Source organism: Lathyrus oleraceus, chromosome 4 (genome assembly GCF_024323335.1).
Source record: "Lathyrus oleraceus cultivar Zhongwan6 chromosome 4, CAAS_Psat_ZW6_1.0, whole genome shotgun sequence".
In the NCBI taxonomy this organism is placed as follows: domain Eukaryota; kingdom Viridiplantae; phylum Streptophyta; class Magnoliopsida; order Fabales; family Fabaceae; genus Lathyrus; species Lathyrus oleraceus.
Genome location: NC_066582.1, coordinates 204,717,961 through 204,741,832, shown reverse-complemented (window position 1 = coordinate 204,741,832; position 23,872 = coordinate 204,717,961). Strand labels below are relative to the sequence as shown.

Genomic DNA, 23,872 nt, shown 5'->3' with positions numbered 1-23,872 from the left:
CTCAGACAGAAATTCAAGTAGAGACTTGGAATTTTGTTCCCCTCTTTCTCTCACTCAAAGCCTTCATTCATAACAGTTAGCACTGCGATTGAAGGAATCCATTCGTGTGGACTGAGTAGAGACGTTGGCATCGTTCAACATTCGTGATCGCCCCGTGGATTTGTATCAAAGGTTTGATCATTATCAGAGATCTGCACCAAAGGTTTGAATCGCCACAAGAGGTAACGATTCTATCACTGATCATGCCCATTCGTAAGGATCACTAAATTGAGAAATTTTTAAATTCCGCTGCGCCTTGGATGGCAATTCTCCAACATACACCACGTTCCACTTCCATCTTTATTGAAAAAGTCTTGACTTATGAATTAATATTTTTGAGTTTTTATTAGAGAAAATGGCTTGACGTTGAATCAAGCATTTGATGAAAGTTTGAAAGAAAAGGAATAGAAGGGCGAAATGAATTGATTTGTTTATTGAGAAAATACTCGACGTTGGATCGAGTCATATTTTTGTATTTTTTCAGAAATGGTGGATTTTACTCTTTGGTTAGTGCCTAAACAAAAAGAGAAATAAAAACAATACAACATTATATACACATTGGGGAAATGGGGTACATTTTGTCAAATGGGGGATTCAAAATCAATGAAATAATTAGATCAGGCCCAAACAAAAAATGATGCGAAATATGAGTGTAAGTGCAAGAGAACCGGCTCATTGTGAGAAAGCCCAAGAGTAAGCTATGTGAGGTTGATGGCGATGCTTAAAAAGCAATCGACTTACAAGGGTATGGAAAATGGGCTCGACATTGAATCGAGAAAAGTATGATTTTTATAGTTTAAAAATGGTTTTGAATGAATGATGAAATTAAAAGACAACAAATTTGCATTATTAACAAATGAAACTATGAGTATAATAAATGCATAAACATAAAAAGAAAATAAAATAGCTAAAAGAAAATAAAATGCCAAAAAAATGCTACGCATGTGTATTGAACTCACACCACTCAAGACTATGATACTACCCTTCTCCACCAGACCACTCATGGTTATTTATTATTTTGATGTTACTTTAAATATATAAACTAAGATAAATTAAAAAAGGAATTAAAATAAAGAAACTAATAAAAAAAACAAACTGAAACTGAAAGAAAAATGAAACACAGTAAGGAAGAAAAAAACTCTCTCGTCGTCCTCAACCAAACTCGCCCTCACTCGCTATGACTCTCCTTCCTCATCGCTCCCTCGAACCTCAAGATTTCTCTCTCTCTCTCTCTCTCTCTCAAATGCTATCCCTCAACCTTTACTCTCAAAGTCTCTCTCTCTGCTTGAGACATCCATCTCCTTCACAACGAAACCGAAACGCACCGACAACAAAGACCTAGAAAACGTTAAACCTTCCCTAAAGCAAAATCAAAAGATACAAACAAAGGTCACATATCGCGAGGATGTCGAAAGAAATGTGATGATTACCTCCTCAAAGCAAGACTCGGCGCGGTTATGATAGCGGTGCGAAGAACTGGGGTGCCCTTTTCAGGTAGCTTCCTTTGCCCTGCTTCTCCCTTTTCTTTTTATCGTTAAGATCCTTTTGTTTCCGCCTCCTTGCCGTCGAATCCAATCCTAGGGTTTCTTTTATTTCTTCTTTTTTATGAACAGTGGCCGCTCAATTCTCCCCCCTCGTATTGGCATCACGCTCTCCACATGGCAACTTACCTGTTAAATATTATTCCCTTCGGCGGTGATGACGTTGATGAAGCTTCGAACTCCTCCAACTCTTCAACCAGGTTTTCTTTGATTTTTAGGTTAGGGTTTTTTGTATTTGAAAATTTCTTCGCCGTTTTTTCTCCTCCCTTCTGATTCGCTTTCGCTCACTATTTATATCTCCTGATTTAGGGTTTCAAAGATGCCTTTGGTATTCCAGAAGAGTAACTCTGCAAAGCACTTTGGATGTTCAGAAATTGGATTGACCCCTTTGATGCTAGGTTCGAAAATGGTAATCTGAACCTTCGTACTTTCTTGCTCTGTTTTGACTTCATGCCAATTTGGGATATTTCTTGAATTTTTACTGCTTGGACTAATCGTATATTTTTTACTGCAGTGAATTTCTTGTAACAGGGAGGTTGTGGATGTGACATACTGCATGTTACTATCACTCATCTTGAACAAAAGTCCACCTGGGGTATATTGTGCAGAGGAGGAACCAGCTCCAGGAATCAAAGAACAAACAAAATTGTCTGAATGGCCCTTGTAGTCATGGAGGGATTTTACATTTTGAACGAGAAATTCCTTTGAAAGAAGTATCCTTGCTCCAACATGTTTGTTATCCCAACCAAATGTGTTGTCAAACTCTGCAGCTCCTAGGATTTGACCATTGGTTTGGATGTATTTTAGATACATTGGATTCTTTGTGGCCTTGTGGAGCCAAGCAGCACCCCACAACAACTCATCCTGATAACCTGAGTAAGAACAATAGAATGGACACACAAAGGGTTTCAAGGCATTGCTGTAAGGTCCTCTATGTTTCTCAGCAAACTGAAAAAAACCTGATAGCTCTTCTTACTAAAATCTTGGAATATGTTGGATCACTTCTTCTGAAAACAAGAGAAGCCGCTGCTAATGCTGCAGCAGTTTCCGCAACAACCTCAGAGCCAGGTGCGTTAGCATCAACCTTAAAAACACTTCTTGGAGTGTCCATGTCCTCTGGTCTCTCCCAACAAGCATGGTCCTTTTTAGCATCTCCAACCTGAACATAAATGATGTTTGGATTGGAAGTCCTTTTTTGCATTGCAGATTTTGAAACACTGTTGCTGAACTACCATTGCCTTGCCATGTACTTGTTGTGTTTGGACTCTGGCTTGCTGATGATTGCAGCTTCATTAGAAACAAAGCTCCGGGGCTCCGAAATATCGTGCTTATGTTGGTAACTGTGAAACAAATCAGCTTCTGAAATTAGATTGCTCAACCCACTAGCAAGTTTAACAACTTGAGAAGCCCCTGGCTGTTCTGAGATAGTATGTTGTCTTAAATCCATTTGTCGGAGTTTCTTCCATAAATTGTGTACCATGATTCCATGAATCATACATGGTTTTCCTTAAAATTGTTTTCCTTGAAATGTCTGTCCAAGTTGCCAGTTTGATGGTGCTACATTGTAAGATGCGAGTGTTTTTCCAGTGCTGCTGGTTACCTCAAAGGACAAAGGCTGATGTTGAAGGTTGACATTGCAGTGCCAATTCATTCCCCAATTCCCTGCCATTGGTATCCATCCTGTTCTAGATCCCTTCAGTTTCACAGCAAACACTTCACCTTCTTGCCCCACATTAGTAATTAGAACTTGATAGAAATGAGAACTTCCACTCATTGTAAACTTCATCCCAACACTTCTTTCACACTTCACTCTTTTATACTGAACCGGAATAATATCGGCTTTTGTTTTGGCAATTTCAGAAAATGCAGGTTGTGACAACTCAAAATGTTGTCTTGGAAAGTTACACCAGCCACCATAATCAACTGAGAGACCGTAATTAGGAGGACAGAAATCAGTGGCGGTAACAATTACAGAAGGGCTTCCAAGCACACACCACAAGATATGGTCAACACATCTGATCTCGTAGCAAGCCCCACACGTAGTCCCTCTGTTGAACAAAGTTGTGCTTAATCCAACACTGTGCTTTCCGTAGCTAGCTTTGTGAAGATCTCCGTAACCACAAGCTCCTTCTGTAATGAGGGATCCCTCTGTGTCTCATACATTCTGCTCTTATTGTGCTGGGAATGGGAGACTCTTTGATGTCCCATAACTTGTTGATGTGGCCTACTATTATGCTGATTGTTCGTTTGGCTTGGTGCAACATGGTGAATGCAGTACCTGTTTAATGCAGATGCAATTTTTGCACCAGCTGGATGGATCAAAATCAAGGGCCATCAGTTCATGCTTTTGGGTGATGAGGTAATACAATGCATCCTTGCCATGCGTCTGTTTGAAATTCATGGCAATGGTAACTGATTTTTCATGTTGTTGTTGCTGCTGATGCAGATTGAGCACTACAATGGTTTTGCTAGCAGGATAGTGCATAAATCTTGACTGAAGTATGTCATGTCACACATTTGAATTCATCAGTTCCTTTTGGCATGATGTCGTTGCTCCATGTTTAGCACTTTGGTTCTGGTTTGGGTATGTTTATGTAGGTTCAATGACTGGACTGGTTCAACATATCTGCTTCTGCCTTCATTGGGACTTAATGCAGGATGGTATTGATGATGGTCGGCTATTGTAGTCTTCTTCTTCAGGAATTGACTCAACCATGCCTTAAGCATTGGCAATCTGGCTCTGAGCACATGGATGATCAATTTCAAGTAGTGAAGGCATCTGTTCTTTTAGTTCATCAAGAAAAGCAAGCAGTGCTCTTTTCTTACTTTTGCTTAAGATGTTCACACTAGATTGTCTTATTATATTCTTGATCTTGCTTTAATATTCCATCGAGTGAAATGAGAGACACTAATCGTGCATCTTCAGCTGCAGTAGAAGGATTTAAAATAGGCGAACCCCCATTTTCCAATGTCAACAAAGCTACATCACTTCTCATTTGTTGCAGAATCTTCCTTCTTTTATGATCAACAGATTCTAGAGCTGAACGCAACTTGGCTACTTGTGCTGCATCTTCAGCCTCTTTTGTTGCCAAGGTACCAGCAATATCCTTTAAGTGTTGTAGTTGAGAAGTATAGACACGTTTTGAATACTCAAATAATAGTTGGCCAAGGGCATCAGTGTTTGGAGGCAGAGCGGCACCAAGTCCAGCCATCCAACCATCCATAATTGCTGTTGAAAGAAGTTCCAACTATTGCAAAACTTTTGGCTTCCTCGGTAATTTCTCTAAGCTTCCCACCAGTCACCTGCTGTCTCCAGATTTCCTGATCAATCCCACGAATCTTCAACACAACAGATGAAAACTTGGACTTCTTTTCTGGTTTTAAATTCACTTTAAATCTCTGGATCTGCTCATCAACATATTGCACAGGAGACCTTCCAGGACTATTCCCTCGGCTGGAACTTCTACTGCGCCCCGTATTAGCCTTCTCAAGAAAGCACTCGACAGGCAAGACCTTAATTGATTGCAATTCTGGGGGACCTTGCAAGTAAAGATCTTATATACAGAAATCTAACACGTGAAACAAGCATGGTGTCCATTACTCGCTTTGGTTCCATTTTCCTAATAAAAGAGAAAACAGAATCTCTAATTTCAGCAAGTATCTCATGCTCTCTAGAGGCACCAGCTTTGATGACAGCAGCCAAAACCAGCATCAAAAGCTTGTTCGCACCGTCGGAAATGGCAGCATGACCTTCATATTGATCTGGATCAAAGTCATTCAGAGCAGCAGTAAGATATTCACCCGCAGGGGTAGTCTTGACAATTTCGGAGCCAGATTTAACCAAAGCAATTGTTCCATCATTCTTAGCAGCAGAAGTCAAAGGTGAAGAAAGAGCACTCATCGAATTTGCTACTGTGTTGTTGCTAGTGCCATTCCTTATCGTATTTTGAGGTTGAATATTAACTGATTCACGAGATAATGGACTTGACGGCACGGGTGAAGTTTAGGTTTTTTTGGAGTTTGGGTTGACTTTGGTCAAAGTTGACCAAAAAGTCAACAGTTGACCAAAGTTAATAATTGGTCAAAAATGTCAAATTTTGTATTTTCTTGTGTTGAATCACATGTAATGGTTTATAATGACATGAAATAGATTGAAATGGATTAGCAAATGGTTTGAAGTTGGTTTCCAAATTGTTTTGTCTTATGACTTGAATGTTTGACTTTTGAAAAATAAATTGAATGATAATGTACATGAACAAGGCCATGAAATGAGACCATAAGGTTAGGATTTGAAAGGGATATTCATGAATCAAGTGGCATGATTGGCAATTGGCTTGTGACACAAGAAGGTTGGTTGTTTGGATGACCAAGACCATATGTGCATTAACAATCACATGAACAACACCATGACTTTGGACCAAGACCAATCCTCATATAAAAACATAAAAAATTCAGGACCAAAATCGGGGTATGACAAGAGGCTTACAAAACTAGGTTACACTATGCTATTTATAACCTAAGCACCCAACTGGATTTGGGCCTTCAGAAATCGCAACAAACTTCTCCTTTGCTGTTACAAAATCAGCAGAAAACTTCTGCTACAATCAAGGTCTTCAATCTTTTAGTTACTAAAATATCTCCATATTTAGTTCCTAAAATATCTCCATATTTAGTTCCTAAAATATCTCCATATTTAGAAACGGTTTATTCTGATTGAGTTTTCAAGACCTCCACAAATAACGCCACAAAGGATTCTAACTAATCATAGAATAACAGAATTAACTAATTCAGTTTTATACACAGGCGCTCCTAAAATTAAGGTTAAGCAAGTTAACCTAATTTCCACATATTAGGGTGCTAACAAATAGGCTATTTGTTAGGTTCATTAATTGTAGCTCAGTTGTTAGTTTCCTGGATTTTAGATCAGCTGTTGGATTCCTGAAGAATAGCCTGAGAAAAATCCTGAAACAGAAAAACTAATCATCCTACAATTTAGCATATGCTTTCAGGAATGAATGTCACAACATTCAGTTTGACGTCCAGAACATAGACCATATGCTAAGTCTGTTATTTTCCTGAAAACAGACTGTGCTAAATGTTGTACTGTAAAAGACCAACCAGTCTATACTTCAGTATCAGCTTACAATAATAAATGTCAAGACATCCAGTTTGACATTTTCATAATGGGCCTTATGCCAGGTCTGTTATCCTCCTGAAGAACAGACTGAATTAAATACTGAACTGAAGCAGAAAAACCAACCTGCCTATTATTCAGTATATGTTGTCACTGATGAATGTCACAACATCTAGTTTGACATTCAGACAGTAGGCCTTATGCCAGGTCTGTTATTCCCTTGATAAACAGACTGAACTACATACTGAGTTATAACTGCCAACCATCTATTCTATACCTCAGTATCTGCTGTCAGGGATGAATGTCATAACATCTAGGTTGACATTCAGTAAATCCTGTATTAGCTAAACCTGCAGCATACTACTCAAGTATGTCATGACATCAGTCAAGACATCAGAGTACAGTTAGTGTTTTAGCACAACATGCAGCCAATCAAACATCTACAAATCATGTCATGACATCAGTCAAGACATTGGACTCCAGTTAGTGTTTTAACATAAAATGCAGCCAATCAAACATCTACATGATCTCTCCCAAAACAAACTCAATGAAGGAGGGGTAAGGAGGATGCCAAGATATGATCCCAATGCTAATGCTTATGATGGAATTGCATGAGGGATCTTAGGGTCAAAATTGGGGTCTTACAGCTGCCCCTATTTAAGGATATTCTAACTGAGGAGGTGAAGGTTAAAATTTTCGGCTCGACTCAGTAGAATGGTCTTAAATAAAAACATAGAGAAACAAATTTTGGTCCCTAAGAGACCTCATGATGCATATGATATGAACGCAAAAGTTAAAGCTCTGTGGGGAGATATTGCCACAAAGGAAAAAGAAATCAGAGAGACCGAAAGTCCGCAGGAGCATAATGCATTCCATAAGGAAAACTCACTAGGGAGACAGAGACTCTGGGGGGATAAAAGGAGTTACGCGTAGGCCAGGCTATGACTCAAAAATACTGGGGGACTAGAGGGATTCCACACTCAATGGAAAGACTCATCCGGGGAAATAACAACATCTGCAGGGGATACGAATAAGTCAAGATAAAATTGAAGTACCCGACTTGTGCAGGGAAAGCGATTTCACTAAGGAAATGCACACTCAACTCAACTGGGGAAGAAATAAACTTCAACACAGGAGGAGCAGAAATTTATTATCTACTACCGGTTACTGGGTAAGGAGTTAATAGAGATCTAACAGAGAGAACATCCGTCATCGGTGAGGATGAACATATCAAGGATGACTCGCTGGGAACCGCCAGGAGGGAGTATTCATTACCAGTTAGTGGGTAAGAATAACCTTGCTGGGGATAAACTGCAGAAAATAGGATTTACAACTACCAGTTACTGGGCAGAAGACCAAGAGGTGAGAGTATTCGTCATCGGTTAGGATGAACATATCAAGGATAAACTCGACAGGGAAGAAAATCCGTCACCGGTTAAAGTGAACATATCAAGGATAGACTTTCCTGGGAAGTGTCAAGGAGGATACCCGTCATCGGTTAGGATGAATATGTCAAGGATATACCAACTGAACAAAAAGGGAGGAATTACATCTATCGAAATCTGGATAGAAAACCGTCAGAGAGAGAATCCGTCATCGGTTAGGATGAACATATCAAGGATCAACTCTGCGAGGGGACAAAGTAGGAATTACATCTATCAGTTACTGGATAGAATACCAAAGAAGAGAAAATCCGTCACCGGTTAAAGTGAACATATCAAGGATAGACTCCACTCAGGGGAAAAGAGTAGGATTTACAACTACCGATTACTGGATAGAAAACCATAAGGAGAAGAAAACCCGTCATCGGTTAAGATGAACATATCAAGGATTAACTCTCTAAGGAACGAAATAGGGATTACAACTACCTTTTTACTGGGTAGAAAACCAAAGAAGAGAATATTCGCCACTGGTTAAAGTGAACATATCAAGGATAGACTCCGCGGGAGGAAAAGAAAGATATACGTCACTGGTTAGGATGAACATATCAAGGATATACTTCTAGGGGACTCTATTGAGGAGACCCAAACATCTATCTAGGTAAGAGCTAGAAAGAAACGGTCAATCAAGACTCAACCTAATGAGGCCATAACTCAAGGGAAGTAATTTCACCCAGAAAATCTACTGGAGAGGAAACTGAAATAACAATCATCCAGGAGGAAACAAACTCAGTGGGGAAACAGAGAAAGGTTAATGTCTTTCTGCTTGAGGGGCTGACACTCTATAATTGAAGGAGGACAGACACCAGATTTGGTATGGGGATAAAGTACCGCCATAATAGAGAATGAGAATCTCAAACAAATCAAATATGAAGATGCAGGATATGCAAATCATGAAATTATGAATGTATATGTATATGTATATATGATGATTATGCTGACAAAACGATCACGAAGGATACAGAGGTGTCGCAAAGAAAAATTGAACGAACGGTACAATCCTCGGTCAATCCACAAAATATGGAGACAACTGTCGGAGAATAGAGAGATCAACATCCCAAAAAGCTTAACCCTAGCTAGGGAAAGAGGAGATCTGCTGAGGATAGAACACACCATAAAAATGGGAGACAACCCTACAGAGAAAATAATCAATAAAAACTGCTCAAAAACCAGGAGGAAACTCTGACTGGGAGTAAATGCAACCCACTAGGGAAGATCAACCAATCTCTGAAGATCAATCCTGCTGAGGAGATACGAACCTTGCTGGAGATATACAAACTCTGTTGGGGAAGGCCGAAACTCTGTTGGGGATGGAGAAAGAAACTCCACTAGGGATGTACAAACTCCGCTGGGGATGTACAAACATTCTGGCGACTTCACTGGGGAAAATAACACGCCATAGGGTATCTGAATCAACCAACTCAGTTGGGGATAAAGAAGTTCCACTGGGGATCAAACACTCCACCGGGGAACTGAATCTATTAGCTGAGGATAATGGCATTCCAAATGAGGAAATGAATCAACACTGACGTCTAGGGATACACGAAGAGTTACTGCTTGGGGAACCACAGATGCTTCGCATTTAAGGACCTGATATCCATTGAAATGTTGTTGATATTACTGTTACTTGCTTTGGAAAAGTTCTTGCTTTTATATTTTTACAGAAAACTTGCTTTTGATTTAAAAATTTAATTTCAAAATGATCATAATAAAATTTAAAACTATTGGGTGAAGTAAACAAGAGCAGAAACAATTTGGATAAAGGCTCAACTTTATTTAATAGAATGGTAGTCTGTAAATGACAAGACTCCATAGATTTTACAAAGTTGAAAATGGTAATTTTTATGGAAAAGGGGTACATTTAATACAAATGATCCTTAATCCGTCTACCAACTCTTGATATCCACCGTGCTCTTGACCGTTATTGGGATGATGAACTGACGTCAACCCTTGTGCTCAAACAAGTCTTCAAAAATCACTGAAGATCAACAGAATGCAGTTACTTGCCATAATCCCTAATTTTTGCATAAGTTGCCCCAAGGTGGGTACTCAACTTATCGGGAAATTCTTTCTGTTTTATGTCTCTAATTTTTGCCTGGACCGCCCTTTCGGGTTTTCAATCCACCGATGCGCTCATTTTTTCCTAAGCCGCCCTTTCGGGTTTTCAACTTAGCGAGATGTTCTTTTATTTTTAGGCGAAGTATTTCTTGACTGCATATGCGTTCACAGGACGAATGAACTCTTCACCATCCATAGTTTTAAGAATCAGGGCACCGCCTGAAAAATCTCTCTTAACAACATATGGGCCTTCATAATTAGGAGTCCATTTTCCTCTGGAATCTGGCTTGAACGTCAAAATCTTCTTGAGCACAAGGTCTCCTTCTCTGAATACACGAGGTTTGACCTTCTTATCAAAATCTTTCTTCATTCTCTGCTGATATAACTGACCATGACACATGGCAGTCAATCTCTTATCTTCAATCAAATTCGACTGGTCGAACCTGGTCTGACACCATTCAGCTTCAGTCAACTTAGCTTCCATGAGCACACGCAACGAAAGAATCTCAACCTCTACGGGGAGCACTGCTTCCATACCATATACAAGAGAGAAATGGGTTGCCCCTATTGAAGTGCAGACGAATGTACAATACCCATGCAAAGCAAATGGGAGCATCTCATGCCAATCCTTATATGTGACAACCATCTTCTGGATAATTTTCTTGATGTTCTTATTCGCAGCTTCGACAACCCCATTCATCTTAGGTTTGTAGGGAGAAGAATTATGATGTGCAATATTGAAGTCTTTACAAAGAGCTTCCACCATATTGTTATTCAAGTTCGATCCATTATCAGTAATGCTCTTACTCGGCACACCATAACGGCATATAATTTGATTCTTGATAAACCTTACAACAACTTGCTTGGTTACATTTGCATACGATGCCGCTTCAACCCATTTCGTGAAGTAGTCAATTGCCACTAAAATGAAACGATGTCCATTCGAAGCTTTGGGTTCAATCATCCCAATCATATCAATTCCCCACATGGAGAAGGGCCATGGGGAAGATATAACATTCAAAAGTGTCGGAGGAACATGAATCTTATCAGCATAAATTTGACACTTGTGGCATTTCTTCACAAATTTGCAACAGTCAGATTCCATTGTCACCCAATAGTAACCTGCTCGCAACATCTTCTTCGCCATTGCATGTCTATTGGAATGAGTACCAAAGGAACCTTCATGCACTTCGGTCATCAACAAGTCTGCTTTGTGTCTATCCACGCATCTGAGCAAAACCATGTCGAAGTTTCTCTTGTACAGTATATCACCATCAAGTAGAAATTATCGGCTAATCTTCTCAAAGTCTTCTTATCTTTCAAAGATGCCCCAGGCGGGTAAATCTGACTTTGGAGGAAACACATGATGTCGTAATACCACGGCTTCTCGTCTTTGATCTCTTCAACAGTAAACACATGAGTTGGCCTATCAAGACGCATCACAGATAAATTGGGAACTTCATTCCAATACTTCACTACAATCATTGACGCCAACATTGCAAGAGCATCTGCCATTCGATTCTCATCTCGAGGGATATGATGAAACTCAACCTTTGTAAAGAAAGTTGAAATCCTCCTCGCATAATCTCTATATGGTATTAAACCGGGTTGATTCGTCTCCCATTCTCCTTTGATCTGATTCACAACCAAAGCCGAATCACCGAAGACATCCAAATACTTGATTCTGAGATTCATGGCCTCTTCAAGCCCCATAATGCAAGCTTCATATTCTTCCATGTTGTTTGTACATTTGAAAGTCAATTTAGCTGTAAATGGTAGATGCGTGCCTTGAGGAGTAATAATCACCGCCCCAATTCCATTTCCATATTGATTAACAGCTCCATCAAATACCATGCCCCAACGGGAACCAGGTTCTGGCCCTTCTTCAAGCAATGGCTCATCACAATCTTTCATTTTCAAGTACAAAATCTCTTAATCAGGAAAATCATACTCCACTGACTGATAATCTTCAATTGGTTGGTGAGCCAAATGGTCAGCCAAGATACTACCTTTGATTGCTTTCTGAGATCAGTATTCAATATCATACTCTGATAACAACATCTGCCAACAAGCAATTCTCCCAGTTAAAGCAGGCTTCTCAAATATATACTTGATTGGATCCATTTTGGATATCAATCAAGTGATATGATTCAACATATGCTGACGCAGACGCTTAGCAGCCCAAGCCAATGCGCAACAAGTCTTCTCAAGCATAGAATACTGAGTCTCACAGTCGGTGAACTTTTTACTGAGGTAGTAAATTGCAAATTCTTTCTTCCCAGTTTCATCTTGCTGACCAAGAACACAACTCATACTATCTTCTAGCACAGTTGAATACATGATTAATAGTCTTCCTTCAACAGGTGGAGACAAAATCGGAGGTTCAAGTAGATACTCCTTGATACTATCAAATGCTTTCTGGCAGTCTTCAGTCCAATCACAAGACTGATCTTTCCGAAGAAACTTGAATATAGGCGCACATGTGGCAGTCATGTGGGAAATGAATCTGGAAATATAATTCAAGCGATCGAGAAAACCTCTGACTTGCTTCTCAGTTTTGGGTGCAGACATCTCTTGTATTGCTTTGACCTTGGCAGGATCAACTTCAATACCCTTCTCACTGACAATAAAGCTCAACAACTTACCAGAGCGAACACCAAAAGTACACTTATTGGGATTCAAGCAGAGTTTATACTTCCTCAAACGCTGGAATAGCTTCAACAAATGCTCAACATGTTCCTCTTCATCAATTGAATTAGGAATCATGTCATCGACATAAACTTCAATCTCTTTATGCATCATATCATGAAAAAGAGTAGTCATTGCTCTCTGGTAAGTTGCACCAGCATTCTTTAGACTGAAAGGCATCACTCGATAATAGAATGTTCCCCAGGGTGTAATGATTGTGGGCTTCTCCATATCTTCAGGTGCCATCTTGATCTGATGATATTCGGAAAATCCATCCATAAACGAAAAGACTTTGAATCTAGCAGTATTATCTACCAGCATATCAATGTGTGACAGAGGGAAATCATCTTTCGGATTGACTTTATTCAAATCTCTATAATCAACGCACATGCGTACTTTTCCATCTTTCTTCGGCACACGCACAATATTGGCCACCCATTGTGGATACTCAGCAGTTACAAGAAAATCGACATCAATCTGCTTCTGCACTTCCTCTTTGATCTTCACAGCCATATCAGGATGCGTTCTTCTCAATTTCTGCTTGACTGGTGTGCATTCTAGCTTCAACAGCAATCTATGCTCCACAATCTCAGAATCCAACCCAGGCATGTCTTGATAGGACCAAGCAAACACATCTGAATACTCTCGAAGAAGATCAATCAACCCCTTCTTAGCATCTGGACACAGTCGAGACCCAATTTTGACTTCCTTCACATCATCTTCGGAACCCAAGTTGACTAGCTCAATCTGTTCTTCAAACGGCTGAATAATCTTTTCATCTTGCTCGAGAAGACGGGACAATTCCTCACTCACTTCTACATCACTTTCTTCCTTGGCCTCAAACACAAGGAATTCAAAATTTGAAGAAGGATCATTGTATTCAATGGGGTTAGGAACCAACCTGCATAATGATTTGATATTTTGATTTTAGAGAGGTGAATTTGTGACCAAATATTATGCAGATGGACAGTTATATTGTTTATTTATGTTTTTTGGTGATTATCATTTTCAGAATAAGGCAAAAAAGTAAAAATAAACATCAAAGATATGGATGAATAGAATTAATTTTATTGATGATCAAATTAAAATGCTCAACAATGTTCACTTCTCCCTTAGGCATAGGAGAAGGATTTTAAAAAATAAAAGCAATTACTTAGATTGATGCAAAATAATAGGAATATCAACGGCAGTCCAATTGTTGCATGTCCCTCCATGCGTTATAAAGTTGGTGCAGTCTTCCTCTTCACTATCCTCTAGCACAACAGCTAAGTGTTGTTCATTGCCATGAATGAACCCTCCGCTACGGAAGCTAAGTTGCATATCTTCAGATCGAATAGCTGACGATCCCCTCTGGAACCCCAAACCAGTTCTTCCTTTGTTGTCGGAGACCTCTACCATGCGCTCCCACTGATCAACAGGACCTTCCTCAACAATCTTCTGAGCATCTTTCAGAGAGGACATAGGTGCCCCAACTCTCTTCTCAACAGTAATAGATAAGGCTTGGAACAGAGTCCCAACCTCATCCTCAACTTCAACATACGTGAAAGATGACAGATGGCTAACCAATAACGCTTTCTCTCCTCCCACAATCACTAGCTTGCCATTCTTGACAAATTTGAGCTTCTGGTGCAGAGTGGAGGTAACAGCCCCTGCCTCATGAATCCATGGTCTTCCTAATAAGCAACTGTAGGCCGGGTGGATATCCATTACTTGGAAAGTAATATGAAAATCACTCGGACCTATCTTGACTGGAAGGTCCACTTCACCAATAACTGTCTTGCACGAGCCATCAAAGGCTTTGACAATTACCCCACTATATCTCATGGGAGCTCATTGCTAAGATAACTTTGACAATGTTGACTTCGGAAGCACATTGAGTGATGAACCAGTGTCAACTAGCACATTTGACAAAGCATCTTCCTTACAATTCATCGAAATATGCAAAGCCAAATTATGATTTTTGCCCTCCTCAGGGAGTTCTTCATGACAGAAGCTCAAATTATTGCATGAAGTGATGTTAGCCACAATGTGATCAAACTGATCCATAGTAACATCTTGCTCTACATACGCTTGTTCAAGAACTCTCTGTAGTGCTTCTCTGTGCGCTTCAGAAGTCAAAAGCAGAGACAACACTGAAATCTTCGAGGGAGTCTGGAGCAACTGCTCAACCACATTGAATTCACTCCTTTTGATCAGTCGGAGTACCTCATCATCATCATTGGCTTTCAAGTTGCTGGATTCACCAGACTTATCTTTTGAACAGCCAACTGGATCTACATTAGATATCTCCACCTTCTTACCAACAACTGTTTCCTCTGGGACCACCGGCCCAAACACTCGATCACTGCGGGTCACCTTCGTAACATCAGCAATGCTCACCACTGAACTAGTCGTAGGTAACGGGACCTCTTGACCATTCTTCAACATTGTAGCATTATACTGGTACGGTATAGCCTTATCAGATGAATACGGGATTGGGCCTGCCAACCGTATTACCAACGGCGATACTGATCTTTGAATAACATGCTTGTTGCTGTTGCTCTCATACTGAATTATCAACCACTCTTGTTGCTTGAAAATGGGCACTATGACATTAACATCGTCATCTACATGACGGGATTGAACAATCTGGGTCATGCCTTTATCCATCAAACGATGGATGTCCCTTTTCACTACATCACACCCTCTTGGGTTCACACTACACACCACACAACCATCATGGTCATGTTCACAGTCACTCACCATACAAATATCTTTGTGCATCTACACCAAAGATCTTCGAATAAACCGAACATCAAAAACCTTGAATTCACCAGGACAACCATCCACCATATTTACTGAAGAGTTCCCATGAGCAGGCAAAGGGTTAGCTTTCACACTAGGCGCGCGGTCCTCAAAGGACACCATACCACTCTTCATGAGCTTTTGAACCTCATATTTCAAAGGATAGCAGTTTTCGATATCATGCCCAGGTGCACCCTGATGAAAAGCACAATGAAGCTTAGGTTTATACCACCAAGGAAGTGGTTCTGGGATCTACGACGGGTTTCTCGGTTGAATCAGGTTCTTGAGAACCAGGGATGGATACAGTTCTGCGTACGACATAGGAATCAAGTCGAAAGAGACCTTCTTCATTTCAAAATCATGTTGATGTTGGTTGTTGATATTGTTGTTGTTGTAGGTGTTTGTTCTTTGTTGCGGTTGTTGTTGTTGGCGTTGATGTTGTGGTTGTTGTTGAATTGGTGTTGCTTGCTGATTAGAAAATACCGGAATTACAAAAGATACTTGATGATGATGATGTTGACGAGGTGGTGGATTTATTCTTTCTTGAGGTCTCCTCTGCCTTCCACTTGAAATTGCGTTGGTTTCACTGTCTTTCCTCTTGCTGAAACTGTTGCCATACTTCTTACTAGTTGATGCCTCATTTCTTGACAAACGTCCTTCACGGGCCCCTTCCTCAAGTCTCATCCCCATGTTTACCATTTCGGTAAAATCATTAGGGGCACTGGTGATCATACGTTCATAATAAAATGAACTCAGGGTTTTTAGAAAGATCTTTGTCATCTCTTTCTCCTCCAAAGGAGGAGTGATCTTCGCAGCCAACTCCCTCCATCTCTGCGCATACTCTTTGAATGTCTCTTTGTCCTTCTGAGACATATACCTCAACTGGTCTCTATCCGGCTCCATGTCCACATTGTATTTATACTGCTTCACAAAAGCCTCTCATAGGTCATTGAAAGTGCAGATGCTTTCACTATCCAACCCCATGTACCAACGGAGTGCAGCACCAGTCAGGTTATCCTGGAAGTAGTGAATAAGCAATTGGTCATTATCTGTTTGAGTTGACATCTTCCAGGCATACATCACAAGATCACTGAGCAGACAAGAGTTTCCCTTATATTTTTCAAAGTCAGGCACTTTGAACTTCATTGGGGTTTTGACATTGGGCACCAAACATAACTCAACAGCACTCTTCCCAAACAGATCTTTACCTCTCAATGTCTTCAATTCCTTGCGTAGCTCAAGAAATTGATCTTTCATTTCGTCCATCTTCTCATAAACGTCCGGGCCCTCAGACGGCTCGGAATGATAGATGGTGTCCTCTACTCGAGGCAAAGTGTGCACAATTGGAGGTGACACAGACATGACCGGGCTAGATGCCAGCATGGAAGCAAAGGTAGGCACAAAGCCTTCTAGCATAAAGTTGGGCGGCATTCCCCATGGGAATCTGGTAGGCAGGTTTGGCGTGAAGTGGGCGGTGGCAGCATGCATGGTAGAGGTAACCACTTCAGAGATGACAGTCCTCGCGGGAGGAGTTGCAGGCGTTGGCGAAGCTTGGCTTTGAGCAGTAAGGACTGACTGAAGGAGAATTGCGGTCCAAAACGCAACGGAAATTAAAATTTTCTCCTTTAGAGATCCTTACGAATGGTCATGATCAGTGATAGAATATTTACCTCTTGTGACGATTGAAACCTTTGGTGCAGATCTCTTGTGACGATCAAAACCTTTGATGCAGATCCACAAAGCGATCACGAACGTTGAATGATGACAACGTCTCTACTCAGTCCACACGAACAGATTCCTTCAATCTCAGTGCTAGCTGGTACGAATGAAGGCTTTGAGTGAGAGAGAGAGAGAAAACGAAAATAATGCAACCGCCATGAATGCTTCTGCACAAGGGTTCTATTTATAGAACCACTTGTGTGGGCTTCAAGCTAAAAAGCCCACTTAAGTGTATTTTGGCCCATATCTTATAATATGCCCAAAATCACTTAAGCCCATGGTACCTTACCATATTTCGTATTCTACTCAAGTACACCGTACCTTACAATGTTCTATAATTCACTTAAGGGCACCGTACCTTACGGTATTCCTTAGTTACTCTATCTCTCATCAATCCGTCCTTTGTGTGTGACCCTGTAGGTTTTCGTGACGTTGGCAATTATATTAAATCATGTATTTAACATAATAAACAGTGAGTGGTATCTAGCAACACATCACTGCTACCCAAGACACGAAAATGTCATGTGATCTGACAATTCCTTCTGTGATAATACTTATGTGTATAATTACCCTTTTGCCCTTATGTCTATATTGAACACAAGGCATAGACTGTGTCATCCTTGTCCAGTTCAATATTGGGCCCATAGACATTTATCCTGTTATGCAGGATGGGCAAATTCCATCTAGGTCACTCATGTCCCTCAGCATGCTTCGTGGAGTACCCATCAATTGTCTTTATGGTTATCCAGTTACGGACAACGTTGGATCAGCAATAAAGCACTCGACTCTACATCTAGGATCCATAGTGGTTTCAGGTCGAATAGTGGTATACACTATTATCACCATGAGAATAACTTATGACACTTTGCATAACTTTCTATATAGTATTCTCATAGCGGGTCAATCCGGTATAAATATTACTCCTAATATTCATACCTATGTTTAAGACTTGATAACTCTTTATCCATGATCCATGAGATGTGATCATCAGTCTACAAACATAATAGTCTTAATGCTTTAATGTTATCCCACTTCACATTAAAGCTCGACTACGGATACTTTAAGAACAGTGCCCTTATGTTTAATGTGTTCTCATGATTAAGTCACACTTAATACATTAAACGGACTATCTATTCTAGGGACTTTATTAATCAACCATAATAAAGAAAATGCCTTTTATTATTAATAAATAATTCGATACAAGTACCAAAAAGTATTGGCCTCTAGGGCTTACACCAACAATCTCCCACTAGCACTAGAGCCAATAAGGCATATCCCGTATGCCCATTGATCTAGTATGGCCATCATGCTTCTGTTGCGCAAGAGGTTTTGTCAGTGGGTCAGCTATATTGTCAAGTGTAGGTACTTTACATATTTTCACATCTCCTCTATCTATTATCTCTTGAATGAGATGATAACGCCGAAGTATGTGTTTGGATCGTTGGTGAGATCTAGGCTCCTTAGCTTGTGCGATAACACCATTGTTATCATAATAGAGACCAATGGGATCCACAACGCTAGGGACTATGCCAAGTTCACTAATGAACTTCCTGATCCAAATAGCTTCCTTTGCTGCACTTAAGGCAGCAATATACTCGGCCTCAGTTGTAGAATCAACAACTGCATCTTGCGTTGAACCTTTCAAGCTCACAGTGCCACCATTTAAGCAAAACACATAACCATTGGAATCATGCATATTAAAGTGTCTCAACACTTTGTCTATGTATGTACTTTGACTTAGGTCAAGCAGTTTTGTGATCTATCTCTATAGATTCTGATTCCTAATATATAGGTTGCTTCACCTAGGTCCTTCATAGAAAAGCATTTCCCCAACCAAGACTTTACTTGTTGTAGGGTAGGGATATCGTTTCCAATGAGTAATATGTCATCTACATATAATACCAGGAAAATGATCATGCTCTCACTAACCTTCTTGTAGACACAAGGCTCATATTTGTTCTTGATCCATGAGTGATACATCACCTTGATCAGTTATGAGATATCCATATCTCTCATGTAGGTGACGTATCCTGCCTGACCTACGCTGGTCTTGTTCTACTTGAGCAGGTTGGTCTTACACAACTACTTGTGTTTCCTGCTCTAATTCCTCCATAGGTTTATTGATGCTTTGTGATTCTTGAATTTCTTCAAGCTCTACTTTCCTCCCACTGGTTCCTTTGGAATTAAAATCCTATTCTAGGAAAACTCCAGTTCGAGCGACAAACACTTTGCCCTCAGAAGGATTGTAGAAGTAATACCCTCTTGTTTCTTTAAGATACCCCACAAATAAGCATTTTTCAGATTTGGGCTCAAGCTTAGTTAAAACTTGTCGTTTCATATAAACTTCGCAACCCCAAATCTTTATGTAAGACATATGTCGTTTTTTACCACTCCATATCTCATATGGTGTCTTATCAACCTTTTGGGTGGAACACGGTTAAGTGTGTAAGCTGTTGTCAATAATGCATGTCCGTAAATGGAGTTTGGAAGATCGGCGTGACTCATCATGGATTTAACTCATTAGGTTTCATCCTTTTAGTATTAATGTTATAAGTTGGCATTATGAGATCAAGGACATATAGTCCATTGTTCATTTGTGCAGAAGCATAGAATATATCATTCAAATAAATTGAGCAACAATTGTTCTTTATTACAAATGAAAAAACCAAACTTGTCCAAACAAGAAATGGAAATAATATTCCTGCTAATTGCAGGTACATAATAACAGTTCTCTAACTGAATTATTAAACCACTAGGTAAAGTCAATACATAAGATCCTACGGCTAAAGTAGCAACCTTTGCTCCATTGCCAACTCGTAGGTCAACTTCACCTTTTGCCAAATCTCTACTCCCTTTCAGCCCCTGCACATTTGTACAAATGTGAGAACCGCATCCAGTATCTAATACCCATAATGCAGAAGTAGATAAGTTAATAACAAAAATACCTGAAGTTGAAGTCTCTACTCCATTCTTCTTATCTTCCAGGTACTTTGGGCAGTTCCTCTTCCAGTGTCCGGTCTTACCGCAATAGAAGCAGGTGCCTTCTTTTGCTATGCCTCCACTAGGCTTTAAAGCAGCAACGGTGGGTTTGGGTTTGGCAGCTTCCTTGCCTTTCCCTTTATCACCCTGCTTAGTGGGCCTTTTGTTCTGTCTCTTTCCATTTCTGATCATCAGAATGGACTTCCCTTTTGACTTTAGATTCTGCTCGGCAGTTCTTAACATGGCGAGCAGTTCAGGAAGAGATTTGTCCATATCAATCATATTGAAATTTAGGACGAATTGACTGAAACTATCTCGGCAACGATTGCAAGATCAAATCAGTCGCAAGTTCCTTTTCGAGGGGAAAACCCAATCTCTCAAGGTTTTCCACATACCCAATCATCTTGAGTACATGGGGACCTACAGGGGCTCCCTCAGCTAACTTGCTTTGAAAAAGGGCTTTTGAAACTTCAAACCTCTCATGCCTTGCTTGCTCTTGATAGAGCATCTTCAGGTGTTCGATCATATCGAACGCTGACATGTTCTCATGTTGCTTATGCAATTCTGAGTTCATGGTAGCCAGCATGAGACAAGCAGTTTCATTGGCATCATCGACATGCTTCTTATAAGCATCTCTTTCTGCCTTAGGTGCAGAACTAGGAGGTTCCACTTCAGGAACAGGTGTCTCCAAGACATACAGCTTTTTATCATGTTTGAGGACAATCCTCAGGTTTCGGTGTCAATCCAGGAAATTTGTCCCAGACAATTTTTCCTTGTCAAGGATTGATCGCAAGATGTTGTTAGAGGTGTTTGTTGTCATGGTAATCTACATAAGGATTAAGAAAATATAAGTATCATTGACATATTTAATTAGGCCTTTAATCAAATATGCTCCCACTATTTTACTCAAAACAAATGACCCTCATCATTTGATTCGGAAAATCCCGTTGGAAGATTTTCTAGTGGGTCGAGATCCATACTTCACTTCGTTCTAAGTCCGCGTAGGCGGATTACACAAAACTAGGTTATTTAGGTAGGAACTCCTTCCAGTTGTATCTCATACAACTCTCGAAAATTTCAGTTGGGTGAATAACTCCTTATTCCAATCCATCATATGGATTATTCCCAACTCTTGCTTATAAACATATATAATAAAATTATAATTAAGTTTGACTCATCGTTTCAGCAGTTGGATATTACAATTATCCCATCGCACCTCAACTAATACAAAACATGCACCTCGCGTAGGCGAAACCTACATTATTTGATACCAGTCTTGATGAGTGCTAAAACTTGGAAAGCAAACATATATAATATTATTATAATTTGTTTAGTTAAGTTTTACCCATTGTCTTAGCAGTTGGATATTACAATTATCCCATCGCACCTTACTAATATATAGATCATGCACCTCGCGTAGGCGAAACCTACATTATCCGATACTAGTCTTGATGAGTGCTAAGACTTGGAAAGCATAAACTTAATATTTTAGTTTGAGGGAATTGCAATTGTTCTGATCTCACCGGCTTATTTATCATATAAATCGTCTCTCACATGCATCAACATACATACACATGCATCAACATACATACACAATGAAACAGTTATGGCCCCTAGCGCAATTGTTCTCCCAAGCCAATGAGAGAACCTAAGCTAACCTAATAACGATCTAAGCTTCTCCAAGCAAGATCTTCAAGGTTGTCCTCCTTTGATATTGAATTCTTCTCTAAGCTTCTCCAAGCAAGATCTTCAAGGTTGTCCTCCTTTGATATTGAATTCTTCTCTAACTTCATAACATTGTCTTCTTTTCTTTCTCTTTATTACATTACAGAAGAAACTCGTTTTACATACGAGGGTTTGAGATGAGAAAAGAAGTTACATTAAGAGATCAAAAGGAGAGGCACGACACGCAGGTCGTATTTAAAAACCCAAAACAAAATGAAGGAAGACTAAGGCCATAACTGATCACCACAAGGCAATAATAACAAACACATTATTATTATTATTATTAAATTTTAATTCCTTTAATTAATTAAAACCAAATTAAATTTCGCGACCGATCACACTACGCAGAGTTAGCCGGGGGTTCCGCTGCCCGGTCAGCGGACGGTGGTTCCGCTGACCGATCAGCGGACGGGGGTCAAGGGGGCAGCGCCCCTTGCAGGGTTGGAGGGGAAGCGCCCCTGTCCAAAATTTTAATGAACAATTCATTTGAAATGGACATTGTTTTGCATCAACACAACCCTTGCGTAGTCACAAAACAGAAACCCCAAAATTTTGACTCTGTGAGTGTGACGACCATCACAGGCAATTTTGGATCTGTGAGTGTGACGACCGTCACAAAGCATGTGACGACCATCACAGGCTTGTTACGACCGTCACAGGCTTGTTACGACCGTCACGCATCCACCTTGTTACGCTCTTCACGCGGCCAAAATAACAACTTTGAAACAGTCTACAGACCTCTTCCAAAAAGCCCTAAATTCACAACTCCTTGACGACACAACCCTTGCGCCGTCACCAACCCTAATGCGCCAATTTCAGACCGTCAAACACACCTCGATTGTTGATTCAGTATGATTGATCAACATGTCATTGCTTCACCATACTAATGTCGGATTCCGAAGCAAATGACCATTGATCGCTCAAAGGAAAACAACCACTTAGTGTTTGAATGAACGAAACAGAAACAGTATATCACATATACCGTACTTTGCATTAGGATTACTTATATCATATATAAGTTGATCGGTCTTAATTGCGTAACATATGGACGATCGATGTATCGCTGCTTCACCATACTAATGTCGGTACCGAAGCATAGTCAACATCAATCATCCAACTCGTACACTCATGATGCCAAATTTAATTACCCGTTTAATTAATTGATTCATTCTGTCTTTTAATCATATTAATACAGAAAATAAACAGCTATCCGAGTCATGGTTTCATAAGTGGCTCTGATACCACTGAAGGAGAATTGCGGTCCAAAACGCAGCGGAAATTAAAATTTTCTCCTTTATAGATCCTTACGAATGGTCATGATCAGTGATAGAATATTTACCTCTTGTGACGATTGAAACCTTTGGTGCAGATCTCTTGTGACGATCAAAACCTTTGATGCAGATCCACAAAGCGATCACGAATGTTGAACGATGACAACGTCTCTACTCAGTCCACACGAACGGATTCCTTCAATCTCAGTGCTAGCTGGTACGAATGAAGGCTTTGAGTGAGAGAGAGAGAGAGAGAGAGAGAGAGAGAGAGAGAGAAAACGAAAATAATGCAACCGCCATGAATGCTTCTGCACAAGGGTTCTATTTATAGAACCACTTGTGTGGGCTTCAAGCTAAAAAGCCCACTTAAGTGTATTTTGGCCCATATCTTATAATATGCCCAAAATCACTTAAGCCCATGGTACCTTACCATATTTCGTATTCTACTCAAGTACACCGTACCTTACAATGTTCTATAATTCACTTAAGGGCACC

The 23,872-nt window shown here is 40.1% G+C and overlaps 1 protein-coding gene and 2 pseudogenes across 1 annotated transcript; all 3 read right to left on the bottom strand.

Moving 5' to 3' along the window:
• Positions 1-1,871: 1,871 nt before the first annotated feature.
• Positions 1,872-2,763, bottom strand: LOC127136668 (endoglucanase 17-like; annotated as a pseudogene).
• A 324-nt stretch (positions 2,764-3,087) lies between these two features.
• Positions 3,088-4,065, bottom strand: LOC127136667 (expansin-A20). Its single transcript, XM_051063204.1, has 2 exons — positions 3,960-4,065; positions 3,088-3,734 (listed from the first exon to the last, which is right to left on the bottom strand). Exons 1-2 carry the CDS (start codon positions 4,063-4,065, stop codon positions 3,088-3,090), a joined length of 753 nt encoding a protein of 250 aa, XP_050919161.1.
• A 153-nt stretch (positions 4,066-4,218) lies between these two features.
• LOC127136666 (kinesin-like protein KIN-14B) lies at positions 4,219-5,574 on the bottom strand (annotated as a pseudogene).
• Positions 5,575-23,872: the final 18,298 nt, after the last annotated feature.

Coding starts and splice junctions, on each gene's coding strand:
- LOC127136667 (XM_051063204.1), bottom strand. CDS start 4,065: ATGCACTATCCTGCTAGCAAAACCATTGTAGTGCTCAATCTGCATCAG. Junction 3,735..3,959: donor GAATTTCAAACAGACGCATG/GCAAGGATGCAT, acceptor AGAATGTATGAG/ACACAGAGGGATCCCTCATT.